Source organism: Sciurus carolinensis, chromosome 1 (genome assembly GCF_902686445.1).
Source record: "Sciurus carolinensis chromosome 1, mSciCar1.2, whole genome shotgun sequence".
Classification (NCBI taxonomy): Eukaryota; Metazoa; Chordata; class Mammalia; order Rodentia; family Sciuridae; genus Sciurus; species Sciurus carolinensis.
The window spans coordinates 190,023,715-190,045,048 of NC_062213.1; the positions used below are offsets into that span (position 1 = coordinate 190,023,715).

The following is a 21,334-nucleotide window of genomic DNA, read 5'->3' on the forward strand; positions in this document are numbered from 1 at the left end:
TGCAATTTAATGAGAGGGGAGCAAGGGGTTCTGGGTATATGCAAGGAGGTAATTACAGCAATGGTCCATGGGCTCCAAGTTAGTTAAGGAGGAAAGTCAGGACATGAGAGAGATAAGGAATAGAGACCAAAGTGGGAGAATCAGTAGATTAAAGGTCCTGGTGGGGGCTGGGAGTGGAGCTCTGTGGTAGAGCACTTACCTCGTACGTGTGAGGTCCTGGGTTTGGTCCTCAGCACCACATAAAAATAAAAGAATAAAATAAAGGTATTGTGTCCATCTACGACTAAAATTATTAAAAATAAAAATAAAAATAAAAATAAATGTCCTGGTGGGTCAAGGAGCTGTTGGAGTTGGGTTCTACAAGAAGAGAGCAGAAAAGACAGGAGGTGATGTTGGATATTGAAATTATGCAGGGTGGGGTACAATTATCAGTAATGACAAGGTCCATTACTTTGGCCATGAGGACATGAGGTAAGGTGGAGGATAAGAACCATAGGAGGCAATGGGCGATCTCCATGGGGGAGGATCATCTGTGTGGAAATGAACTCCACCATCCTCATAGGCAAGGTTCTGGGTAGGGCCTGGGCTTGGTCTGGTCTGAAGACTCTCTTTCCAACTCTGAGGCCCTTCACAAATTATTTAGTTTCTCTGAGCTTCAGAGTTTCCTATAAAGTGAGAGATTGCTTCTCTCATAGAATTATGTTCTGAAAAATGTTTTTTCTTATGGGGTATGAACTCAAGGCTACTCTACCACTGAGCTACATCCCCAGCCTTTTTTCCCCCCCTTTCTTTATTTCCTTTTTTTTCTTTTTCTTTTTCTTTCTTTACTTTTTATTTTGAGACCAAGTTGCCCAGGCTGGTCTCGAACCTGTGATCTTTCTGCCTCAGCCTCCAGAGTAGCTGGAATTATAGGCAAGTGCTAGACATCACCCAATGTTCTGAAAATCCAATGAGACTGTGGAAAGCACCTGGTTGACTTCCAAGCACAGAATCTGCTCAGTGCTGAGGGCCTGTCATGTAGCTGCACAGCAATTCCCAGAATGCTCTTGTGTCTGGGATCTCAAAGCTGAGGAGGAGCCACTGTAGGGACCAAGACCCTTTCCAGGACCCACCACCTCAAATCATAGAAGGAATGAATGGAAGAGCCTGATTCCTATTTCACTCTGATTTTACAGAACAGGAAAATGATGTCCAGACAGGGAAATCACTTAGCTGTATCATTAAGCCTCGATTATCATAGAAAGTAAGCTCCTTTTCAATATCGGTTAGCATCATAATTAAGATAGGAATTTGGGGTGGGGGTGGGGCAAAAGCTCCTCTATAACGTTGGGATGCCAATTGAATTCATCAGGATATTCCTCAGCCAATGTTACTCTCTGTTCAAGGGGACAATTAAAAGCTGGTCTTGGTGAAAATGAATGATTCTACTGGATATACACCCATGCTCTCTATCAATCTCCTACATCCCCAAGTGACCCCACCCCACTGGACAAGAATGGAAACCATCAGCTTTGGGAATGAACGAGTCAACAGAAGGGTGATTCACCTCGTACACATCTGCTAATTGCTCTTCCTAGCCCAGACAGGAGGGAGGAGAGAGGAAAAGAGACCTCAGAGTTTCCTTAGAAAACTTGATTCAGGTGCATGGGGTGGACATAGCTTTAGCTGGCCCCCAGGAAGCCCTGACCCCTGAACTAGCTAAGGTTTCCTGGTTGTGAAAAGCCCTCCCAACTGGAGCCTCCAGGGTCTAGGAATGGGAAGCCTTGTGAATTTTCTGGGGCCCTGGCTGTCTAGAGACAGGCACAGGGAGACGGGGCAGAAGTGGATCTGACAAACCCAGTGGAAACCTCACCTTATACAGAGGTCTTCCATGATCACAGCATCCAGCAATGTACATTGATAACCCTAGCTCTCTCTCTCTCCCTCCCTCACACATCATCTTGTTCTCGCTCCACTGATCCCGTTCTATTTTCTTTTTAGCACTCTCTGAAATGTCTTATTTTTTTTATTTCACTAATGTCTTTCTAGAAAGGGTCTGGGGAAAGAGTTCGGTGGCAGACCATTTGCCAACCTAGTATGTTCAAGGCCCTGGGTTCCACCCCAGCATGGCAAAAGCTGGGGGTGGGGGGAAGAAATGAAAAAAGAAAGATCTAGAAGGACAAGAGTTTTGCCTATCCTATCTCGTAGCCTAGCTCAGCACCCTGGTACACAGTAGGTACCCAGTATATATATGTTGACTAAGCAATGAATAAAAGGATGGATGGATCTTGTGGGCGGTGCCAGGGCAGTGCCACGCATGACTGTGATCTGTGCCAGCTCTTCTAAGAGGAGCAGTTGGAAAATAGGGCTCTGGAGTCAGGAGACCTGAATTTGAGTCCCATACTGCCAATTAGTGATTGTTTGACCTTGGGCTTATCACTTGACTTCTCTAAGCCTCAGTTACAGCATCTGTAAATTGGGAATAATGATACCACATCCTGAGGTATACTTTAAAGAATTAGAAGTCATTATGTAAAATGATCTGGACATAGTAGGTATTTGGTAAATATTATGTTCCCTTTTTCCCTTCTAGGGCTGTGGTTGAATCTCAAGCTTTTTTGTCAATAGCCTCAGAGAGACTTGGTAAGTTTAGGGTTTGGAGTCTCTGGACTCAACCTAAGGAGATAAGAAATCTGTTGTTTATCTTTCAGAAGAAAGTAAAACAGGCTGGGCATGGTGGCACAGACCTATAAACCAGCTACTAGGGAAGCCGAGGCAGAAGTATCAAAAGTTTGAGGCTAGCCTGGGCAATTTAGTAAGACCTTGTCTCGGAATTTTAAAAGGTGCGGGGGACGGGGTAGGGTGCAGCTGGAGATTTAGCTCAGTGGTAGAATGCCCCTGGTTTCAATCCCCAGTACTAAAAGGAAAAAAAAAAAAAAAAAAAAAAAAGTAAAACAGAATACAAGCAAGCAGCTGTATTGAGGAGAGTGAAAAGGACTTGCCCAAGGTCACATGGCCAAGCAGTGGAGTCACCTCTCTGAGGGCCAGGATGCCTTCAGTCTTCCAAGTTGGAGGGAGACAGGGGTAGCATCTTACTTGAACTGACTTCCAGGGAGGTGACACGGCTGCTCTGGTCTGAGTCAGGTTCCTGAGTTCTGGTCCCTGGTGCATCAAGTCAGGCTGGTAACCTCTGGATGTAGTTTACTGCTTCTAGGTCTTGGTTTCTCCTTCTGTAAATTGGTCAAATTACTCTTTCCCAGCCTGCCTTACAGGAGAATGGGAGAATGTTTGGAGAAAGATATTTAATTTGATATATTATTAGGACAATAATATTTAAGAAAAAATATTGCAGTGATGAATCAGGTAGACTCAATTTCTGAATTTTTGCCACAGTACATATTATTTAAAATCAGAGGGAAAAAGTAATTCAAAAGTAACTATAACAGTAAGTCTTATAAAATGGAGAGAAAAACATGTAACAGTATCCATCCCCTTGCCCCAGAAAGGTCCTGGGTCTGCACAGATGCTGTGGAAAGAGGATGCTCTATAGATTCTATACCCTTGGACCAGGGCCACACTCACTTGCTGTGGGACTTTGGAGGAATCACGCCTCCATCCCGCCCCGCCCCCACCCTCGATTTACCTTACCTAAACTGGTTCATGAACGCTGTTCATGCTGTGGTTTGCAAGGACCATTCAAGAGAGTGAGCATTCTGCTCGTTATACACAGTGATGCACCTTTACTTTGGGAAAAGTTGGCGAGTAGGAGAGCTGTGTGAAGTTGAGCAAGCGGCGCGATCTCTTTGGGCTTCTGAAAATAGCGGATGATCAGGACCAGGCCAGGTGATTTCTCAATTTCTTCCAGCGCAGGAGGAAAACAAACAAACCAACCTACCTCAGTGGTCTTGATTCTGCTACAAAGTACTGATCACTTTTCAGCCTTCTGTCCCTGGAGGGTGCGGTCCCTTTAAATGCAGGCCCGCCGGGTCCAATCACATTTAACAGAAGTTCTTTGAGGACCAAAGGAGGGAATTCGGCCGGCGAGGATGGGCGGGGCAGCGGCGTGCCTTCCAACCAATCCGAATCTCCCCAAGGAATAGTGACTCACCTGCAAAGCTCCGTTGGCCAATGGCGGGGAGGTCTAAAGGCGGGGCGGCTCCCACTGTGTGACGGCCGCCCCGACCAATGAGCATGCGGCCCGCGGCCTATAAGAGTCCGCTGAGCCCCAGACCGCAGGCTCTAGGGTCGGTTAGTCGTCGCCTTCCGAGGTGTGCCCTGGGTTTGCCTCGCGGTCGCTGCCGCCCCGTCCCTGCATCCCCGCCCCAGTCTTGGCCCCAGCCCAGCGCTCTCCCTGCCCTCCTCCCCTTGACCACCCCCCGGTTTCTGCCGTCGGGGCCCGGGGCCGGGCGAATGATGCCGTCGGAGAGCGGAGCTGAGCGCCTGGAGGGGGCGGCTGCGCAGGTGGGGACGGCCGCGGCTTCGGCAGTGGCCACGGCTGCCCCGGCAGGCGGCGGCCCCGACCCGGAGGCCTCATCAACCTCCCCCAGGCACCTGAGCAGGCTGACCTGGCCACAGGTGAAGCGGCTGGACGCGCTCCTGAGCGAGCCGATTCCCATTCACGGGCGCGGCAACTTCCCCACGCTGAGCGTGCAGCCCCGGCAGATCGTGCAGGTGAGAGGGCGCTGGGCGGGGTCAAGCGGAGGCCATCCCTAGGCTCTCCGGGCACCGGGGGTCTGTCTGTTCGATTTGCTAGGACAGTTCGAGAAACAGAAACCGGAACAGGTGCTGTAACAATTGGACAGCGCATTAATGCTTGTCCCTAATAAACCTCCCCCTGCTAGGATTTCCCGTCCCCCAGCCCCTGGGGAGCCTTGATTCCCCAGGGCCACTCTCCCAGGCCTAAGCTAGGAGAGGGGATGGAGGGACTCCCCACCCTCAAGGACTAGAGATGTCAGGCACTCTCCCCGCGGTACTGTGCAGGCTTGGGTCCAAAACAGCTTTTCCTCCTCCACCCTGCATCTCGGGGCCTCCTCCCCCTTCACTCTCTCAAGGTTCTGGGGGCTCTGTCTTTGCACTCCCACGCCCTTGGTTAAAGAACTCCTGGCTAAGTAGAAAAGCCCAGAAATCCCGGCAGAGAATCCCTCACTGTCACTGGGGTTGTGCTAGGAAGAGATTAATTAAGTACCAGGCCAGACCTGAGACTCCACCCCTGAGGGCAACTTGAAGTGTCTAGTTTATTTTAGATATTCCTTTTTCTTCCCAAGATTGGAAAGGATGCCCAGCCCAAATCTACCCCCATCTCTCCCCTGAAGAACAGAGGAGAGAATTGTGGCATCCTCTCTCCTGACTTCTTCCCTTTTCCTCACCCTCAATGACTCCAAAACTGCTCTTTCCTCTGCAGCCCAGGCATGGTTATGTTCTGAGCCATGAGAGGATGGTAATTATTGTACCCAAGTTATAGCTGAGGAAACTGAGACCTCAAGAGAGTCAGCGAGCTATCTAAGGTTACCTAATGAGTGAAAAATCAAACCCAGGGAATCCCGGACCTTCCCAGGAGCAGGTTGCTGCAGGTTCAAGGTTTTCCTACTCCTTCTCTGACTCTCAAGCTGAAGGTCTAGGTCTATCAGGCGTCCTCTGATAGGGGGAGAAAAAAAAAAATCCAGGGCTGATTCCCATGTATCCTTGACAGCTTTTCATACCTGCTAGGAAAAGCAGGCCAATCCCCGCCTCTTGCACCCTAGCCCCAAAGGAGGGGGAGGGGGCCTGCTGGGGACTACCTTGCCTGCCCTCCCTAGGAACCAGGAATGGAGCAGGAGGGGGCCGGGCAGATTTTCCTGGGCTGACTCACCCACAGCCCCATCGGAGCAGAGGCATTCCTCATGGCTCCCTGTCATCTGGGTGACTAGGAAACCAGCCAAGGCTTTTCTCTCCGGGACTCAGGGTCAACCCTGCCTGCGCCCCCACCCCCACTGTGACAGCTCCCCTGTACAAGTGTGATTCAAACTGCCCTTATTGGTGTCTGCTCTGTCCCCAAGCCCTGTGTGGGACACTAGGGGCACAAATATGACTAGGACTCAGTCTCCCTGCCTTCAGGTGCCCCTGGCCAGGTCAGGGAGACTGCAGGCAGCAGGAGCTGACTTCCCCATGTAGTAGTGGTACAGTGTCCCTCCCCAGACCAGGGTCAGAGGTATTACAGAACAGGAAGCTGTTGGATGCAGGGTGGAGATTTCAGAGTTGAACTGAGACTGAGGTTGGACATCTGGGTTCAGGGCCTGAACTTTTGTCATTTCCCTTTGCTGGGCTCAGTGCCCCGGTCTGTTCAATGGGGATGGATTGGACTGTTTGCCAACACCCTTTCTGGTTCCAGACTCCAAAGGGAACAGGTGCTTTCACCTGGCCTGTTCAGCCACTTCCACAGGGAAGAAAGTCCGTCTGGCAAGAATCTGCAGCTGGCTGTTTCAGGAGCTGTCAGGGATGTAAGCAAGGGGTGGGGACATGGGGTAGGGAGGGAGGTGCTGGTCAAGACTTATCACTAGTGCTGAGTTGTCTCATGGCTCAAGAACTGGAACTGCTCTCCCTCTGCACCTGACAGGCTGCTTATGCAGCAATCTGAGCAGTAGAGTGTGACCCTCACTTGTACCTGAGCTGAAGGGAACCCCTCTTGTAGGAGCTCCCCAGGCCCCCACCTATAGCTCTGGCAGACTTGGTTCTAGTTAAGTTCAACCACTTACTAGCTATGTGACCTTGGACAAGTCCTTTGCCTTCTCTGGGCACAGAGAATTAAACTAGACAGTCTAATCTCTCCAGCTGCAGCCAGAGGGCCTGCATTAGGTGGCCCTGTTTGCAATTTTGTAAGCCTACTGGCTGACAGCGCCTGTCAGTCTTACTGCAGGTCACAGCAGCAGCCCTGGAGCAGAATGGTTCTGAGGGAGGACCTTGACATAGGAGAAAGGAGGGCACAGTCACTGCCCCCTCTGTGGCTGGAAAGTTTGATTCAGGAGGCTCCAAGCTGCCCTGCAGTCCTTGGGTGTGGCGGTATCTAGGAACTGCCTGCCAAACTGGCTGTAGTCACACCTGGGAAAGAGACAACAGCTGCTGGCTGGCTGACACAGCTAGCCTCATGGCCCTGACGCAGGGGATTTAATGAGGGTACTGCTACCTACTCACCAGGCCAGATGCCATGCCCTTGGGTGGGCACCAGCCTGGGAACAGGAGCTGGCACTGAGTAAGGCTCAGTCAGCTCTAATGGGACTCAGGGAGGGGGCTAGTCTGCTCTGCAGGTCTGGCAGAGTCCTTTGACTGAGGTCTTTGGCCCTCTTCTCTCATTGGCTTGCCTGAGTGCAACTTCCAGGTGTGAGTTAGAAATCCCGTAGGCTGGCTGCAGGGCCTAGCCCTGTCTGGCCAAGGATCCCCCAAACCCCCTTCTTGTTCCTCAACTCTGGCTCTTGCTTCAGTGATTTCAGGTTACTCTCACTTTGCAACTTGGGAAGGGAAGGAAGATTGGAACACTAGTTTCTAGTCTGCTCCTTCTGAATCCTGGGGCTTCAGGAGGAGGACAGGCTGGGCTGGGGGTGCAGCTCAGTAGTAGAACAAGTACTTAGCATGCAGAAGCCCTGGGTTCCATTCTAGCAGCAAATTATTTTTTAAAAAAGAGGGCAGTCTTTGCAGCAGCTTGGGAGGCTGAGGCAGGAGGATCACAAGTTCAAAGCCAGCCTCAGCAAAAATGAGGTGCTAAGCAACTCAGTGAAACCCTGTCTCTAAATAAAATACAAAATAGAGCTGGGGATGTGGCTCAGTGGTTGAGTGCCCCTGAGTTCAATCCCCGGTACCCTCCCCAGTAAAAAAAATGGACAGTCTTTGGAGCCAGCCATACCTGGGCTTGAAGGCACCTCCATGTGTTGGTGAGCAGGTGACTTTGCTCCTATCTATAACACAGATCATAAATATCTGTCCCCCATGGTGATTTGGTTTGGTTTTGTTTCCCCTATGCTGGGGATTGAACACAGGGCCCTACACATGCTAAACATGTATTCCACCACTGACTGCATCCCCGGCTCCCCACAGATGCTAGTAAGGTCTAATGCCTGGCCCTCCTTAGGTACGTAACCACCCCAGCCCTGGCCCTGCATGCTCCTGATGGCCAGTTACTTACCCCCCGTTGCCATGACAACTCCCGGAAGCCTTCCTGGAGGGAGCCGCCCGCCTCAGATTGCCCCACTGCGGCTTGCCTCCTCAGCACTTAGGTGCATTCTTTGCAGTAATTCCCTGGGAGGCAGAACAACCGCCCAGAGCTGGGCGCTGACTTGGCAGCAAGGCGGGGTTGCAGAGTCACTCAGGACAGGAATGCTGCCTGGTCACTTTCGGGACAATGTGTGAAGTACTTTGGGTTGCTGAGAACACCAACCATCTGACCCCCAGCTTCTTTTCCCCACCTGTTGCCTTGAACTGGGGAGATGCCCCAGCTGAAGGACGAGGTTCAAGCACACGTGGAGGCTTGCTTGTCCTGTCTGTGCCGTCAACCCAGGGCTCTCAGATAGGGCCCTCCATCTCTTCCCAGTTGGCTTGGGAGACTTCCAGAGGCTTGACCCCTCCCCTTTGTCCACAGTGAAAAGGGTCTGGGCTTCCAGTCATGCTGTGTCTGAATAGCTTCTCCTTCAGCCTTCGGTGTTTCACCACATAGGCCTCAGTTTCCTCATCTGCAAAATGAATATAGTGTTTGCCTCTCTGGGTCCTTACAAGGACGAAATGAGTCAAAAGAACATGCATCACTTGGCAATCCAATTAGTCTGGGTTCTAATCTCAGCTCCTCTGTGACTTTGGACATGTTTCTTAACCTCTGTCTGCAAGTCCCCCATCTGTCAATTGAAATAGTAATGCTAAACATAGGGTTATCATGAGGCTGCATGCTCGTGAACTGCTATCTATATTCCAGCACATTTGAGCGGTTAACACAATGCCTAGAACAATGCTGTTTTATTTTTTAGTTATAGATGGACATAACACCTTTATTTTATTTATTTATCTTTATGTGGTGCTGAAGCTCAAACCCAGGGTCTCACATGTGCTAGGCAAGCATTCCACCACTAAGCTACAACCCCAGCCCCACAATGCTAAGGGTTTTATTTGCCGTTAGGTAGGTGGTTAAGACATGGACTCTCCTATTTTTGTGGCACTGGCGATTGAACCCAGGGAAGCTCTACCACAGAGTTACATCCCAGTCCTTTTCATTTTGAGTCAGGGTCTTACTAAGTTACTGAGACCAATCTCAAACTTGCAATCCTTCTGCCTCAGTCTCCCTGGTACTGGGATTACAGGAGTGGAACACCACACCTGTCTCTATCTAAATTTAATTCCTAGCTTTGCATTCACCAATTGTGTGACTTTGAGCAAAACCTAGTCTCTCTGTGCTTCTCCATCTGCAAAGTGAAATAATACTACCTACCTCATGGGGTTATTGTGAAAATTAAGCAAATTTATATCTTAATGTACAAAGTGTTCTGATCAGGGCCTCATGCTTAGTAAATTCTATGCTTGTGTTTGCTCTTATTGCTGTTCTGAGTCATTCCTTTAAATGGTTCATTCTCCAGATAGGCAAATTGAGGCTCTCAGAAAGCTAAATGACTTTCCAAAGGCTGGTACATGGTCAAAGTAGACGATGTTACTGTCGTGATGACCTGGAAGTCCTGAGTGCCGATGTTGGAGCCCAGGTTCCTGACGCCGCTCTCTGCCGCCCTTGCCTCTCTCTGCAGGTGGTCCGCAGCAGCCTAGAGGAACAAGGACTTCACGTGCACAGTGTGAGGCTGCACGGCTCAGCCGCCAGCCACGTGCTACATCCTGAAAGTGGCCTGGGCTACAAGGACCTGGACCTGGTGTTCAGGGTGGACCTGCGCAGCGAGGCCTCCTTCCAGCTGACCAAGGCAGTGGTGCTGGCCTGCCTGTTGGACTTCCTGCCGGCCGGCGTGAGCCGCGCCAAAATCACACCACTGACACTCAAGGAAGCGTATGTGCAGAAGCTGGTGAAAGTGTGCACAGACACAGACCGCTGGAGCCTTATCTCGCTGTCCAACAAGAGTGGCAAGAACGTGGAGCTCAAGTTCGTGGACTCTGTGAGGCGACAGTTTGAGTTCAGTGTTGACTCCTTCCAGATCGTCCTAGACTCCCTCCTGCTCTTTGGCCAGTGCTCATCCACACCCATGTCTGAGGCCTTCCACCCCACGGTGACAGGTGAGAGTCTGTATGGGGACTTTGCAGAGGCCCTGGAGCACCTGCGGCATCGTGTCATTGCCACACGCAGCCCGGAGGAGATCCGTGGCGGCGGCCTCCTCAAGTACTGTCACCTCCTGGTGCGTGGTTTCCGGCCACGGCCCAGCACTGATGTGCGTGCCCTACAACGGTACATGTGCTCCCGCTTCTTCATCGACTTTCCCGACCTGGCAGAGCAGCAGCGCACTCTGGAGCGCTACCTGGAGGCTCACTTTGGCGGGGCCGATGCAGTCCGCCGCTACGCCTGCTTGGTGACCCTGCACCAGGTGGTCAACGAGAGCACCGTGTGCCTCATGAACCATGAGCGCCGCCAGACACTGGACCTCATTGCCACACTGGCACTCAAGGCACTGGCTGAGCAGGGCCCAGCTGCCGCTGCCGCTCTGGCCTGGCGCCCTCCAGGCCCTGATGGGATTGTGCCAGCCACTGTCAATTACTACGTGACCCCTGTGCAGCCTCTGCTGGCTCGAGCCCACTCCTATCCCACCTGGCTGCCTTGTAACTGACTATAACCCTGACCAGAAGGGACTGGGCCTCATGGGCTGGGGTGGGGTCACCAGTAATATGTAGAGGAAATGACCAGAGACAGGCAGGCTGTGCCAACCGGCCCAGCACTGCTGCAGGGCTGGGCCTTCAATTGGACACACCAGACTTCCCTGAAGGAGGCCTCCGTGGGCTTCAGGCCACACCAGGTTCTTAGCAGGAGGTTACTGCACCACACTTTGGGACCAGCATGATTGTGGGGTGCAGGAGCTACTTGTCTTGAGGGTCAATTGCCTTAAAGCAAGTGTAGGTGGTAGCCTCAATGCTCAGCACCCTGGGTTTATTTCCATGGTCTAGAAAGGATCTTTTTGACTAGGGCCAGCCAGCCCACAGACTGGTGTGTGATGGGGGTGACTCACTTTGGATCAGGCTGGACCACTAGAGTCTGGGTGGTACAACCTGGCTAATCACTAGGGGGAGGGAAACTGAGGCATAAGGCAGATACCTGGGTTTGGGGAGGGAGGGTTTGGCCCAACCTCCTGAAACCCATACCCCAAGCTGTGAAGCCTTCCTCTTGAGGGGTGGGGTGTATAGTGGGCCAGAAGTGAGCAGCCAGAGGATGTAGCCCAGGCCCCTCCCAGTGTATCCTCCCTTCCCTTATGTGGTGAGAAACCCTGCTTGCCTGGGAGCATGTCCTTTGGAGCATGCTGGGCCAAAGTTTTCACAGTCGAGTCCCCTGGCTTGGTTAGAGGACTCTTACCTGGTGGGGGAGCCCTATCCTCACCTCCTTTTCCACTCCTCTGGATTAGTTGCTATTTTGCACTCTTACCACCTGCCAATAAAAATTGTCTACACCGAGCCTTGGGAGAAGGATCCTCCCAGTCTGAGTCTGGCTTCTCTCCCAGGAGGGGAGGTGGGGCCGAGTCTGGGTGGGGCAGCAGGATGACCCCGCCCTCCCTTCTGCACCAGCCCCAGCCTGACAGCTGTCTACCAAAAGCTTGTGTCTCCCTCGTGTCCTGCACCTGCATGTTGCTGCAGTGAGTCTAGGATTCTCTCACTAAAGATGAAATGTTTCAATTGCCCCAGGTTTCCTACCTGGGGTTCTAGGAGCCCCAGACCTGGCCTCATACTTCAGTGCCCAGGCTGCTTAATTCCAGCTCTGCCCAGAGCAGGTGGGGAATGAAGGATGCTCCAGTAATGGCAGCTGAGGCTGGGAAACTATTCTAGAGTCCCCTAGAGCCCAGGTAGGGCCCACCATCTGGGAGAGGCTCCCTCAATCCCCCAGCTTCCTCTCCAACTCCATATGCTCTGAACAACATGTCCCCTGGATGGGCAGGGTCTCTCCTTTCTGAACCCAGCTGGGGCCAAGCCAGGTTGTCTGGGGGAGCTGTTCCCTCAGGGCATCAGCCACTCACCCCTGGACGCTGCCCACTGTTTACCTCGTCTCTTTGATCCAGGGATTGCAAAGCCCTTAACATATTTAGCCTCATTAGGAGCCTCTGAAGTGGTGACTTTGATGGTTCCAGCCAGGGTGGGGAAAACAAGGTCACAGAGGAGGCCTTGGGTCATCAAGGTGAGTTCAGCCACCTCACCTGCTCTGTGGGTTCCTGCTGGGTGCCCTAGCCCCTTCTGCTGGGCTCTAAGAGGCTGGCAGGCAATCAGAAAGGCTTTCCTGGCTTGATGACTGCAGTTCCCCATGCCCATCCCAGCCAAGCTCATCCAGCTAAGATCCTGGGAGGGACGAAGTTTGTCCCACCTCCCAATTTGACCATTTGAGGTTAGGCATGAAGGGGACGCAGTGTAAACAGCAGGTTCAGCTTTTGGGAGTGGGGTTCACCTGGAGGTATGTGTTTTAGGAAGTGAGAAAATCAGAACCCACATGGCACATGTGTGTACGCACTGCATCCAGCCTGCATGTGCCAGTTGCTGTTCCCAGCGTTGGGAATACATCAGACGAGACAGACACCCCCGCCTTTGTGGAAATACAGTCTAGTGAGGTAGACAAATCCTATGGTCTTAGGAGGTCAGGGGTGCATACAAATATATATAGCAAAGTAAGGGATCGGAAGTGCTGGGGTTTGCAAATTCTAGAACACCAAGGTGCACCTCATTGAAAAAAATGACATTGGTTGGAGCAAAGCCATGAGGCTGCCTGGGGGAGTGTTCCAGGCAGAGGGAACTTGTGGGTGCACACGTGCCTGCGCAGGCGCGTCTAAAGGAGGCATATGAGCCTGAGGGTATCTGGCTGGCCCCAGGCAGCAGGTGTGCTCACTGGTGCCCATGTGCCTGCATGCACAGGCTTAGGGAGCCAGGGTGTGTGAGACAGGAGTCCACAGGAACAGCTGCCACCTGGCCTGCACTTCACTCCAGGCCAGGCACCAGGCCAGGCACCAGGCCAGGCACTAGACTTGGACCTTCCCGATCATTCTCATTCATCCTTGTAACAACTCCACAAGAGAAGAGCCAGTATTTCTACTTTACAGATGAGAAAACTGAGGTCAACCAGGTCTGTCTGACTCCTGTTCCTACACTGTGATTTCATGCGGATGATCATGACAGTGTCTCCTGTACATATATGTGACGGCGTGTTTGACATTACTGTGACATTTGTCATTTTCTTAAGTATGACTGGCATAGTAGTGTGCCAAGATGTACATTTTCTTGATGTGCATGTGACACCAACCATGGATTGCGGTGACTGTCCTGGACCCACCGTGGCAACAGCATGCCTGTGGGTGTGTTTGGGAGTGGTGCAGCGTTTCCGGGTTTGAGAAAAACACTGACTCACTGGCTGAATTATTTCTTTGTGGACAATTCCTACAGCCACCTAAGATGTCAGGACAGGTGGGAGTCAGGAACTGGGAGTCAAAGCCAGTGAGGAGTTGAGGAAGGCCTGTCCCACCGCCTTCCAACCTCTCTGGAGCAACGACCCACCCAGGCTTTCCAGAGGGAAGAAACAGTGCTTTGGTTTGGGGGAGGCTGATAAGTTGGCCCCTCCAGATCCACCCTCCACCCTCTCAGGCCTATGCCCTGGGGAGGCTGCCATCTACCAAGGCATCAGTGGCTCCCTTGTTCCCTGGCTTCCTGATGCTTGACAGTGAGAGGCCCTGAGGAGACAGGAAGGAGGAAAAGCTTATTCTTCCGGCTCCCTCCCCACCAGGCTGTCATGTTGCTGCAGCAGCCCTCTCTTCCACAGTTGCCGCCCCTGCCCCTTCAGGTCCAGGCGCCTGAAGTCTTCCCACTGTGGAGTTCCAAGAGATACACCACCCCTGGCTAATTTCTTTTCCTTCACTGTTTATTTCCTATGCTGAGGATCGAACTCAGGGCCTCGTGCGTGCTAGGCAAGGACTCTACCACGGAGCTACAGTTAGTTTATTTGTTAGTTTCTTAACTAATAAGCCCAGCCCCCACTGGTGGAAAAAGTCCCTTGTTAAAACTTCCAAGTTTGTGCCTTGTCTCTTCCAGGGACCCTGCCAGACAAGCAGGTCTAGTCAGTCACTAACCCCCACAGGCTGTCACGCTGCCATGTTTTTACAAATGGGCACGACCTCCCCGCCATCACACAATCTCACGTGTTCCCGTCCCCGAGTTTCCGCATCTGATCTTTGAGGAGACTTCTTGGGGAGGGTCAACTGTGAGCCAGGTCAAGGGAGGTATCAGACTCTGCAAACCAGTTGACAGGCACAGACTGCCAAACTAAACAGAAGCTGCTCAAGGGACTGTCAACTGAAAGAGTGGTGACACACACAAAGGAAAGGCAGCAAGGACACTTGCAAAGTGGACCTCAAAACCACATGCCTTGGCCTCAGATTATTGAAATTTATTCTTCCTGAATGTATCTGTCAGGGGACTGATTCCATATACATTTGCTTTGCAGAAGTTAACAAGTTCTGGGTTGTGTGTGAATATATGCGCCCCTTCCCTCTTTAGTAGGATACTTGAATAAATGTATTTTCTTGTATTTAAAACATTGCTTTGGGAGTTTCATGTTGCCACTACCTCTTCCAGAGAAGGGGTGTGTCCCTTGGAGGCAGCAGTTGATTGTCTTAAGGGGCCCCAGGCACACCCTCATATGGGGAGAACAAGGACAGTGGGCAGGGAAACAGGCATTTCTCAGACCAGTGTTTTCCCTCAAACAGGCCTCCTAGTGCCATCAGACTCGGAAGCAACTGACATCTTCCAGATGGGGACTCCAGCTGTGCTGTGATGACTCTACCTTTAAGAGAAGTCCATTTCATTGTTTCATTGAAAATGTTTGCTAAACTCTCAAACAGTCTGATTGCATCTCAGGGCCCTGTGGTAACATCATCAATCATACAGTAAGCAGAGTCAAATGTGGTGCATGTAGAGAAATTCATATTCTGGACAATTCCCCAGAACCCAGCCCCTTGCCATGGTGAAGCGACAGCTCCAGACAGAGGGGCGTCGGGGTCAGGTATGGCCAATTTTCAAAGTCGTCCGGAAGGTGTCCAGGGAAGGAGCAGAATCCAGGAGTTCAGATCCACAGAGTGGAGCTCTAAGGAGCTAGGAGGAGCTGGAAAGAATAATTCCAAGAGTTTTAATCACCTCTTTCCCACAGCCACCCAACCCCACCCCAACACTTCAGTATCTACCTCCTGCACCAGCTTCCCACAATGGCCCCTCTTAAGGAGGGGTTCCTGGGGGAGCAGAGGTTCCCTTGGGCCTTTGTCCTTGGCTGGGATCCCCACTGGTCTGAGCAGCTAGAATGGAATGTTCCTGGGATGAAAAGCCTGCCCCTCCTCCACCTCTCCCCTTATGGAGTTCCCTAGGGCCCAGTGGAGGGGAGGGACGTTCCAGGGATTCCTGATATGGAGCTGCTCTAGAGAAGCCAAGGCCCACCCTGCCCCACAGACTAGAGGCTGTCCTGGCGGCCTCTTCTGGCCTAGGCAGAGTGGCTCCATCCTTCACAGACCTCCACTATGTGCTAGGCACTTAGTGGGACTTCTCATTTAATATTCAGAAGTTAGCTCCTCCCTAGGCACCCCGGCCCAGTCCAAAAACAAACACAAGAATGTGACTCAGAAAAGAAAAGTCATTGCCCAAGATTCCCCAGCTGAGAAGTTTCAGGCCAGGACTGAATCTCAGGTCATTTTGTTCTACTGGGGCCCTTTCTGCCCACCGTGGAACATATATCATCCTTGTCACTTGCGAGGGGAGAGCACAGTGAAACCCCTGGCAATGGAGCCCTCATTAGCATGGTGAATGATGCACCACACAGCCTAATGTTTAAGCATTCATTTTTAGGTTCTATGTCTTTGGCTAAGTCATCTGCCCTTTCTGACCCTGGGCATCCTCACCTGTGGAAATGGGGGTAACCTTTACTTTGCAGAGTGGTTGGGAGAAAAAAGAAAGAGATAATGGGTGTGAATGCTTAGCACAGTGCCTGTCATGGAGGAGGTGGTTAATTTACTATTCCAGACCCAAGGGTTCCTCACCCCCATCACTCCTGGCCAGGGTGTGGTCAGGGAACAATGGGAGAAGAAATAGGTTGGGAATCTCCGAGCTTTCCCAAATACTTCCTCCCTGGCAAGTCATAAAGCTGGGAGTCTCTCCTTCAGCTCTCAGATGCAGGGGTACCTGAGTTGTTCTCAAGGGGTCTGGCTGTAGGCACAGGCAAAGGAATCGTCCAGGTCACTGCTCACTGCAGGATTGGAGCATCTTGGCCATGACCTGTCAGTTCAGCCTAATCTTTAGGCCACCTCTGTAGCTAGGTGGTGGCAGGACAGGAGTTCTGATCAGTTATCATTGTAACAAAATCTGTGAATAGGGCCAGGGGTGGTGGCACACCACCCTGAATCCAGGAACTCAGGGATTGAGGGAAGAAGGATCCCAAGTTCAAGGTCAGTCTGTGAAATTAAGTGACCCTGTCTCAAAAAAAAAAAAAAAAAAAAAAAAAAAGGATCCCGGGCTGGGGTTTCAGCTCAGTGGTGGAGCACTTGCCTTGCATGTGTGAGGCACTAGGTTCCATCCTCAGCATCCATAAAAAAATAAATAAAGTTAAAAAAAAATGACTGGATGCAACTCAGTGGTGGAGCGAGAGCCTCTAGATTCAGTCCCTATGTACCCCAAAAATAAACAAATAAACAAACAAACATAAATATGTGAATAGCGAAATGATTCCGGACTTTCTCAGACAGGTAACCTCTTTCCAGGACCTTCTTCCGGAAGCGCTGGGCCACCTTTGCGCCTCTCCCCACCCCAGCTTATGAAGGTCACAAGTTGAGTTTCCAGCCACGGCCCCCCAGGAAGCCATCACTGGAAATACACCCCGCCTCGGGCCGCGCGGACCGCCACCACTCGCTGATTCTGCACATCCTTATAGCTCAAAGTCAAGGAAACCCGGGCACCACAGGGAAGGGGACGGTGGGTGACCGCACCACTGGGGACCGAACCCGTTCCAGGCCACGCCCTCACGCCTCTAGAAGTAGCCCCACACTGCCCTCTGGTGGCAGCATCACATACAACTGGGATCAGCCAAGAGAGGGAGGAGGCTCAACCTGGGGTGCGAGCGGCAGGTTCCATACTAGAACCCTGAACTGGATCTCCAAGCCCCAGGCTCCAGCCTGAAGAAGGGCTCCTGTTTCCCTTCAGTCCTCACTGCTAAGAGCCTAGATTCACAGGTAGGCATCAGTGTCCTCAAAGTTCAGCTTCCACAAGATTCCTGTACTCAGTCCAGTGGCCACTGAGAAAGCGTTCAGGAAGTCACCGGAGGAAGGGAATGGTCTGTCTCAGTGGAGGTAAAAAAAAATAGCCTTCCAACACAAACTAGCAGACCCCAAGGGTCCTCTGGCATAGTGACAGCCAGGGAAGGTTTGCCGGGCAGAAGGCTGGAAAACAAGCTCTCAAAAGCAAAGACCCTCCAATTCAGGTCTCATTCTGAGACCCCTGGACTGACATCAATATTTGCTGATTGAGGGAAAAATGGAGGGGGGGGGCATAGGGGGCAGTGTCTGCAGTGATCCCTGGGAGGGAGGTAGGCATGGGTGGGAGGTGACTTTTATTAGTTGGTTGAGGAGTAGTGGACAGAACACTAACCAGGAGCTCGGGTTCCCAGCACTGAGCTCTTTGTGCCCTGGCCTAGGCCCTTGATGGCGAGCAGTGGGGCATCTGGAAGTGGAGGGAAGGGACAGAGATATCTGTGACATCAGGACCAATCTCCACATACCACCCCCCACCTCTTTCTCCAGCAAGTGTCATCTCTAATTCTCTACCAATGTACCTACCTCACCCTCAAATCGGGATAAAGCTGATTACCAATAAATCCCAGAGAAATGCAAAACTGATGGCACAAAGCACTTTATGCCATTAGCTAAAAGCTCCTCTGGACCAACTGCCCCCTCTCTGGCAACCCAGAAACCAAACGGTCCTGGCTGCAGCCCAGCGCTGCTGCCTGAGCTCCCTCACTGTGTCACCTCCAGAAAGTCCTGTGCTCTCTGGCCTCTGGACCCCAAATGACCAGAGTGGCTTTGGAAGGTCCTGTTTCTCTGGGGAGACCAGAAGATGCCAAGGTTCCTCACTGTTCCCCTGGTCCCCAAACTTTCTCAAGAGCTCTGAAACAAAGCTTTCCCCCAGCCAAAGAGGGGTTCAAGAAGACTGGGTTGTTAGCTGGGAAACCAGTCAAAAAGTATGGTACCCAGAAAAAGGAAGGGCTGATGGGGAAGGGTCAGATGAGGGCCCCTGTCTATCACAATGGGCCTAACCTTTCACCACTCACAGTCAGATTCCTGAGACTGACATTATCATCACTTTCCTTCACTACAGTCTCAACTCCTCACACAAAAAAGAACAGTTATAGTCAGAGAGAAGGACACTGACCCAAAGTTGGGGCAGAGTTATTTTTGGTCACACTGTAGATGGTCCCTGAGGCCAGCTCTCCCTAGCCCCAGTATAGGATACTTTGAGAAACAGAGGACTGGGTCCTTGTTCTGTCCCTCCCTGTTAAGTGACCTTGAGAAAACCCCTCTCCATTCTGTAAAATGAGGACTTTAAATTAGTTCCTGGCTCCATGCGCAGAAGCAGTGTGTGGCTCTAGGTGTGATTTAAAAGAGCAGAATATCTTTTCGTGACTTACAGTGGAAGAAGACAGTTCTTTGCCCTTAGTTTCTGTACAGCCCTTCTGGGAGGTGGTGATACCCACCCAACAGACTAACAAGTGAAGCTGCAATTATCTGTGAGCAGAGAAGCAAGGCCCAGGCCACCACAGTTGAGTGGGGGTGGGGGGCAGAGGAATGAGGGAACTGAAGGGCATCTGCAAAGGAAGCAGCAGATCGTATTTCCAGTCTGGCCCTTTAAGGCCCCACCTTTCTGGAGGCTGATGCCATACCTGCCCCCTTGGGGCTGTTAAAGGATGTCACACCTGGCTCCATCACTGGCAGAGTCATCTTAGAGATGGGTTTGGGGGTGGGGTGCTAGGTGAGTAGGTGCCAAACACCCCATCTTAATTATCTAAGCTGCATGAAGCATGAAAACAGCTCTGTCTCCAAGAAGCAGAGGGTCTAAGTTAAAGTATGATGGGACGAATCCTCAAATTCTCTGGCATTGTCTCCCCAAATGGTAGAGGGGCTCAGGCAGCTCTATGCCAGCCCCCACCCCATCCTAGGAGCTCATTATTCTGTCCTAATGATATGGAGCTGAAGTGCCAGAAAACAGCAGCCTCAAGGGCAAGACTTCTTACAGCCCCAAGGGACCCAGAAAAGGCAAAGAAAGTGGAGGTGAGAGTGGGATGTTGCACCAGTGCAGCGGGCAGCAGCTGACAAAAGTTTGCCACCAAATAAATCCCAACTGGGAGTTGAGCACCCTCCATTTGTCCAACTCTGTAACAGGAACTTGGTGCTGCCCCTTGCCCCCTGGTGGTCTGCGAGAGGCGGCCACGGAAAAGGACAGTCTTATTAAGGGCCCAGCAGACGCCAGAAGCCCCAGGGACGGGAGATCCCGGGCCCTGCAGCCCCACCGCCCCTCGAAACCACCAGCCACTAACACCGCACCTCAGCCTCCTTTACTGGGCCCCCGGCCCCCCGTCTGTCTCTTCCTGTCGTGGGTCAGTCTGTCCATCAGCGCAGGTGACACCGTCCATCCTGCCGGCATCCGCAATCCGTCGGTTGGCACCGCGGTGATGGCCTGTCCCGGGTGGCCAGGGGTCCGGGCGCCTGAGCTCAGCGCTGGGGAGAAGCAGGGCCGCGGGGCGGGCTGCGGCGGAAGGGCGAGTCGGGCTCCGGGCCGTGGCCGCGCCGCAGTCGCCCGGCGCCCCAAGGCACGCAGCTCCCCAGGCCGAGGGCTGAGGCCAGCAGCGCGGGCGGGCGACCGCGACGGCCGCGTCGCGGACCCTTCTTGAGGCGCGACCCGTGCGCCGCCAGGTAGAGCTCGGCCTGCGCCACGCCGCCGCTCAGGCGGCTCAGGCTCTCTGCGCGGTGCGCCAGGCGCAGCTCGGCGGCCAGGAAGACTCGGTGCAGCTGCAGCACGCGGCTCTCCAGCTCCGACACCAGGCGCCGGCGGCCCTCCACCTCCAGCAGCCGCCGCCGCGCTTCGGCCAGCTCCAGCGCGCGGCCCCCCGCCCCCGCCGCAGCTCCGGAGCCGCCGCCGGCGCCCCCTGCCGCCCCGGTGACCCCCGCGCCCCCACTAGCACCCTGGCGCCAGCGCTGCAGCTCCTGACCCTCGGCCTGCGCAGCCGACGCCTGGGCCGCCTCCGGCAGCTGCCGGGACGAAGCTGGGGTCGGGGTCAAGGTCGGAGTTGGGGGCGGGGGCTGAGGGGACGACAGGGGCTCCCGGGGCGGCGGCGGGGGGGACCCCGGTTCTGCCGTCCCTTCCTGAGCCCCTGGGCCGCAGGCGCTGATGCGGCAGCCCGGCATCCCCCGCCCCCCGGCGGCCTGCGGCTGTGGGTCCGCGGAGAGGACAGACGCCGGGCACGCGAGGAGAGAGAGGCGGCCGCAGTGCCCACGCCCGCGCCGCGCCCGCCGCCCGAGCGTCTTATAGAACACGGGGCGGAGCGATGGGCAGCACAGCCAATCAGAGACGGGTATACCCTGAACCCTCCCCACCAGCCACGAGCGTTCAGGACATTCCCCAAAGCCTTCAGGTCCCCTGTTCTTCCCCCAGCTCTGCGCTGTTAGGGCATTAGGTTCCCACCCAGTTCTCCTCGCATTTTGGGTGGAAAGTGGACCATATCTTCCCTGGCCCGGGCCCTCAGTCAAAAACTCTGGAGGCTGGGGCTTAGAAGCCAAAAAGTCCAGTGTCCACCTGGGGAAGGGGCCCCAGCGTGACAGTGAGAGCACGGACTAATACCCAGGCAGCTTGACTTACACCTTCCCATACGTCCTGCTGCCCCTTGGCCAAATCAGCTCTATCTGATTTGGGCCACAGTCTCGTCAGGACACCCTCCCATCTCATCTCATGGAGAAGGCGAGTGGCATCCCCCCGGGATGGGCATCTGGCTGGGTTGGTCCCATGCCAGACGTTTGCTTGTAAAACAAACACCATAATCCTGCCACTGAGCACGCAGATCTTGGTGCTTGGACCCCAAGGTGTGCAAAAATATTCTCCTGTCCCTCCCCCTGTCGCTCGTGTGCTCCTCCCAGCAGGTGTCCGCACACCT

At 53.2% G+C, this 21,334-nt stretch overlaps 2 protein-coding genes and 1 long non-coding RNA gene across 3 annotated transcripts; 1 reads left to right on the forward strand and 2 right to left on the reverse strand.

The window, feature by feature from the left end:
- Nucleotides 1-228: 228 nt before the first annotated feature.
- Nucleotides 229-3,972, reverse strand: LOC124958231 (uncharacterized). The gene is made up of 4 exons (XR_007103850.1): nucleotides 3,875-3,972; nucleotides 3,628-3,790; nucleotides 3,076-3,240; nucleotides 229-357 (listed from the first exon to the last, which is right to left on the reverse strand). It is a non-coding gene; the product is annotated as an uncharacterized LOC124958231 (long non-coding RNA).
- A 252-nt stretch (nucleotides 3,973-4,224) lies between these two features.
- On the forward strand, nucleotides 4,225-15,247 carry Tent5b (terminal nucleotidyltransferase 5B). The gene is made up of 2 exons (XM_047516050.1): nucleotides 4,225-4,650; nucleotides 9,729-15,247. The coding sequence occupies exons 1-2, from the start codon at nucleotides 4,390-4,392 to the stop codon at nucleotides 10,746-10,748; spliced, it is 1,281 nt and encodes a 426-aa protein (XP_047372006.1). The 5' UTR covers nucleotides 4,225-4,389; the 3' UTR covers nucleotides 10,749-15,247.
- Nucleotides 14,011-20,689, reverse strand: Trnp1 (TMF1 regulated nuclear protein 1). Its single transcript, XM_047516061.1, has 2 exons — nucleotides 19,731-20,689; nucleotides 14,011-15,259 (listed from the first exon to the last, which is right to left on the reverse strand). Exon 1 carries the CDS (start codon nucleotides 20,589-20,591, stop codon nucleotides 19,899-19,901), a length of 693 nt encoding a protein of 230 aa, XP_047372017.1. The 5' UTR covers nucleotides 20,592-20,689; the 3' UTR covers nucleotides 14,011-15,259; nucleotides 19,731-19,898.
- Between the last annotated feature and the right edge of the window lie 645 nt (nucleotides 20,690-21,334).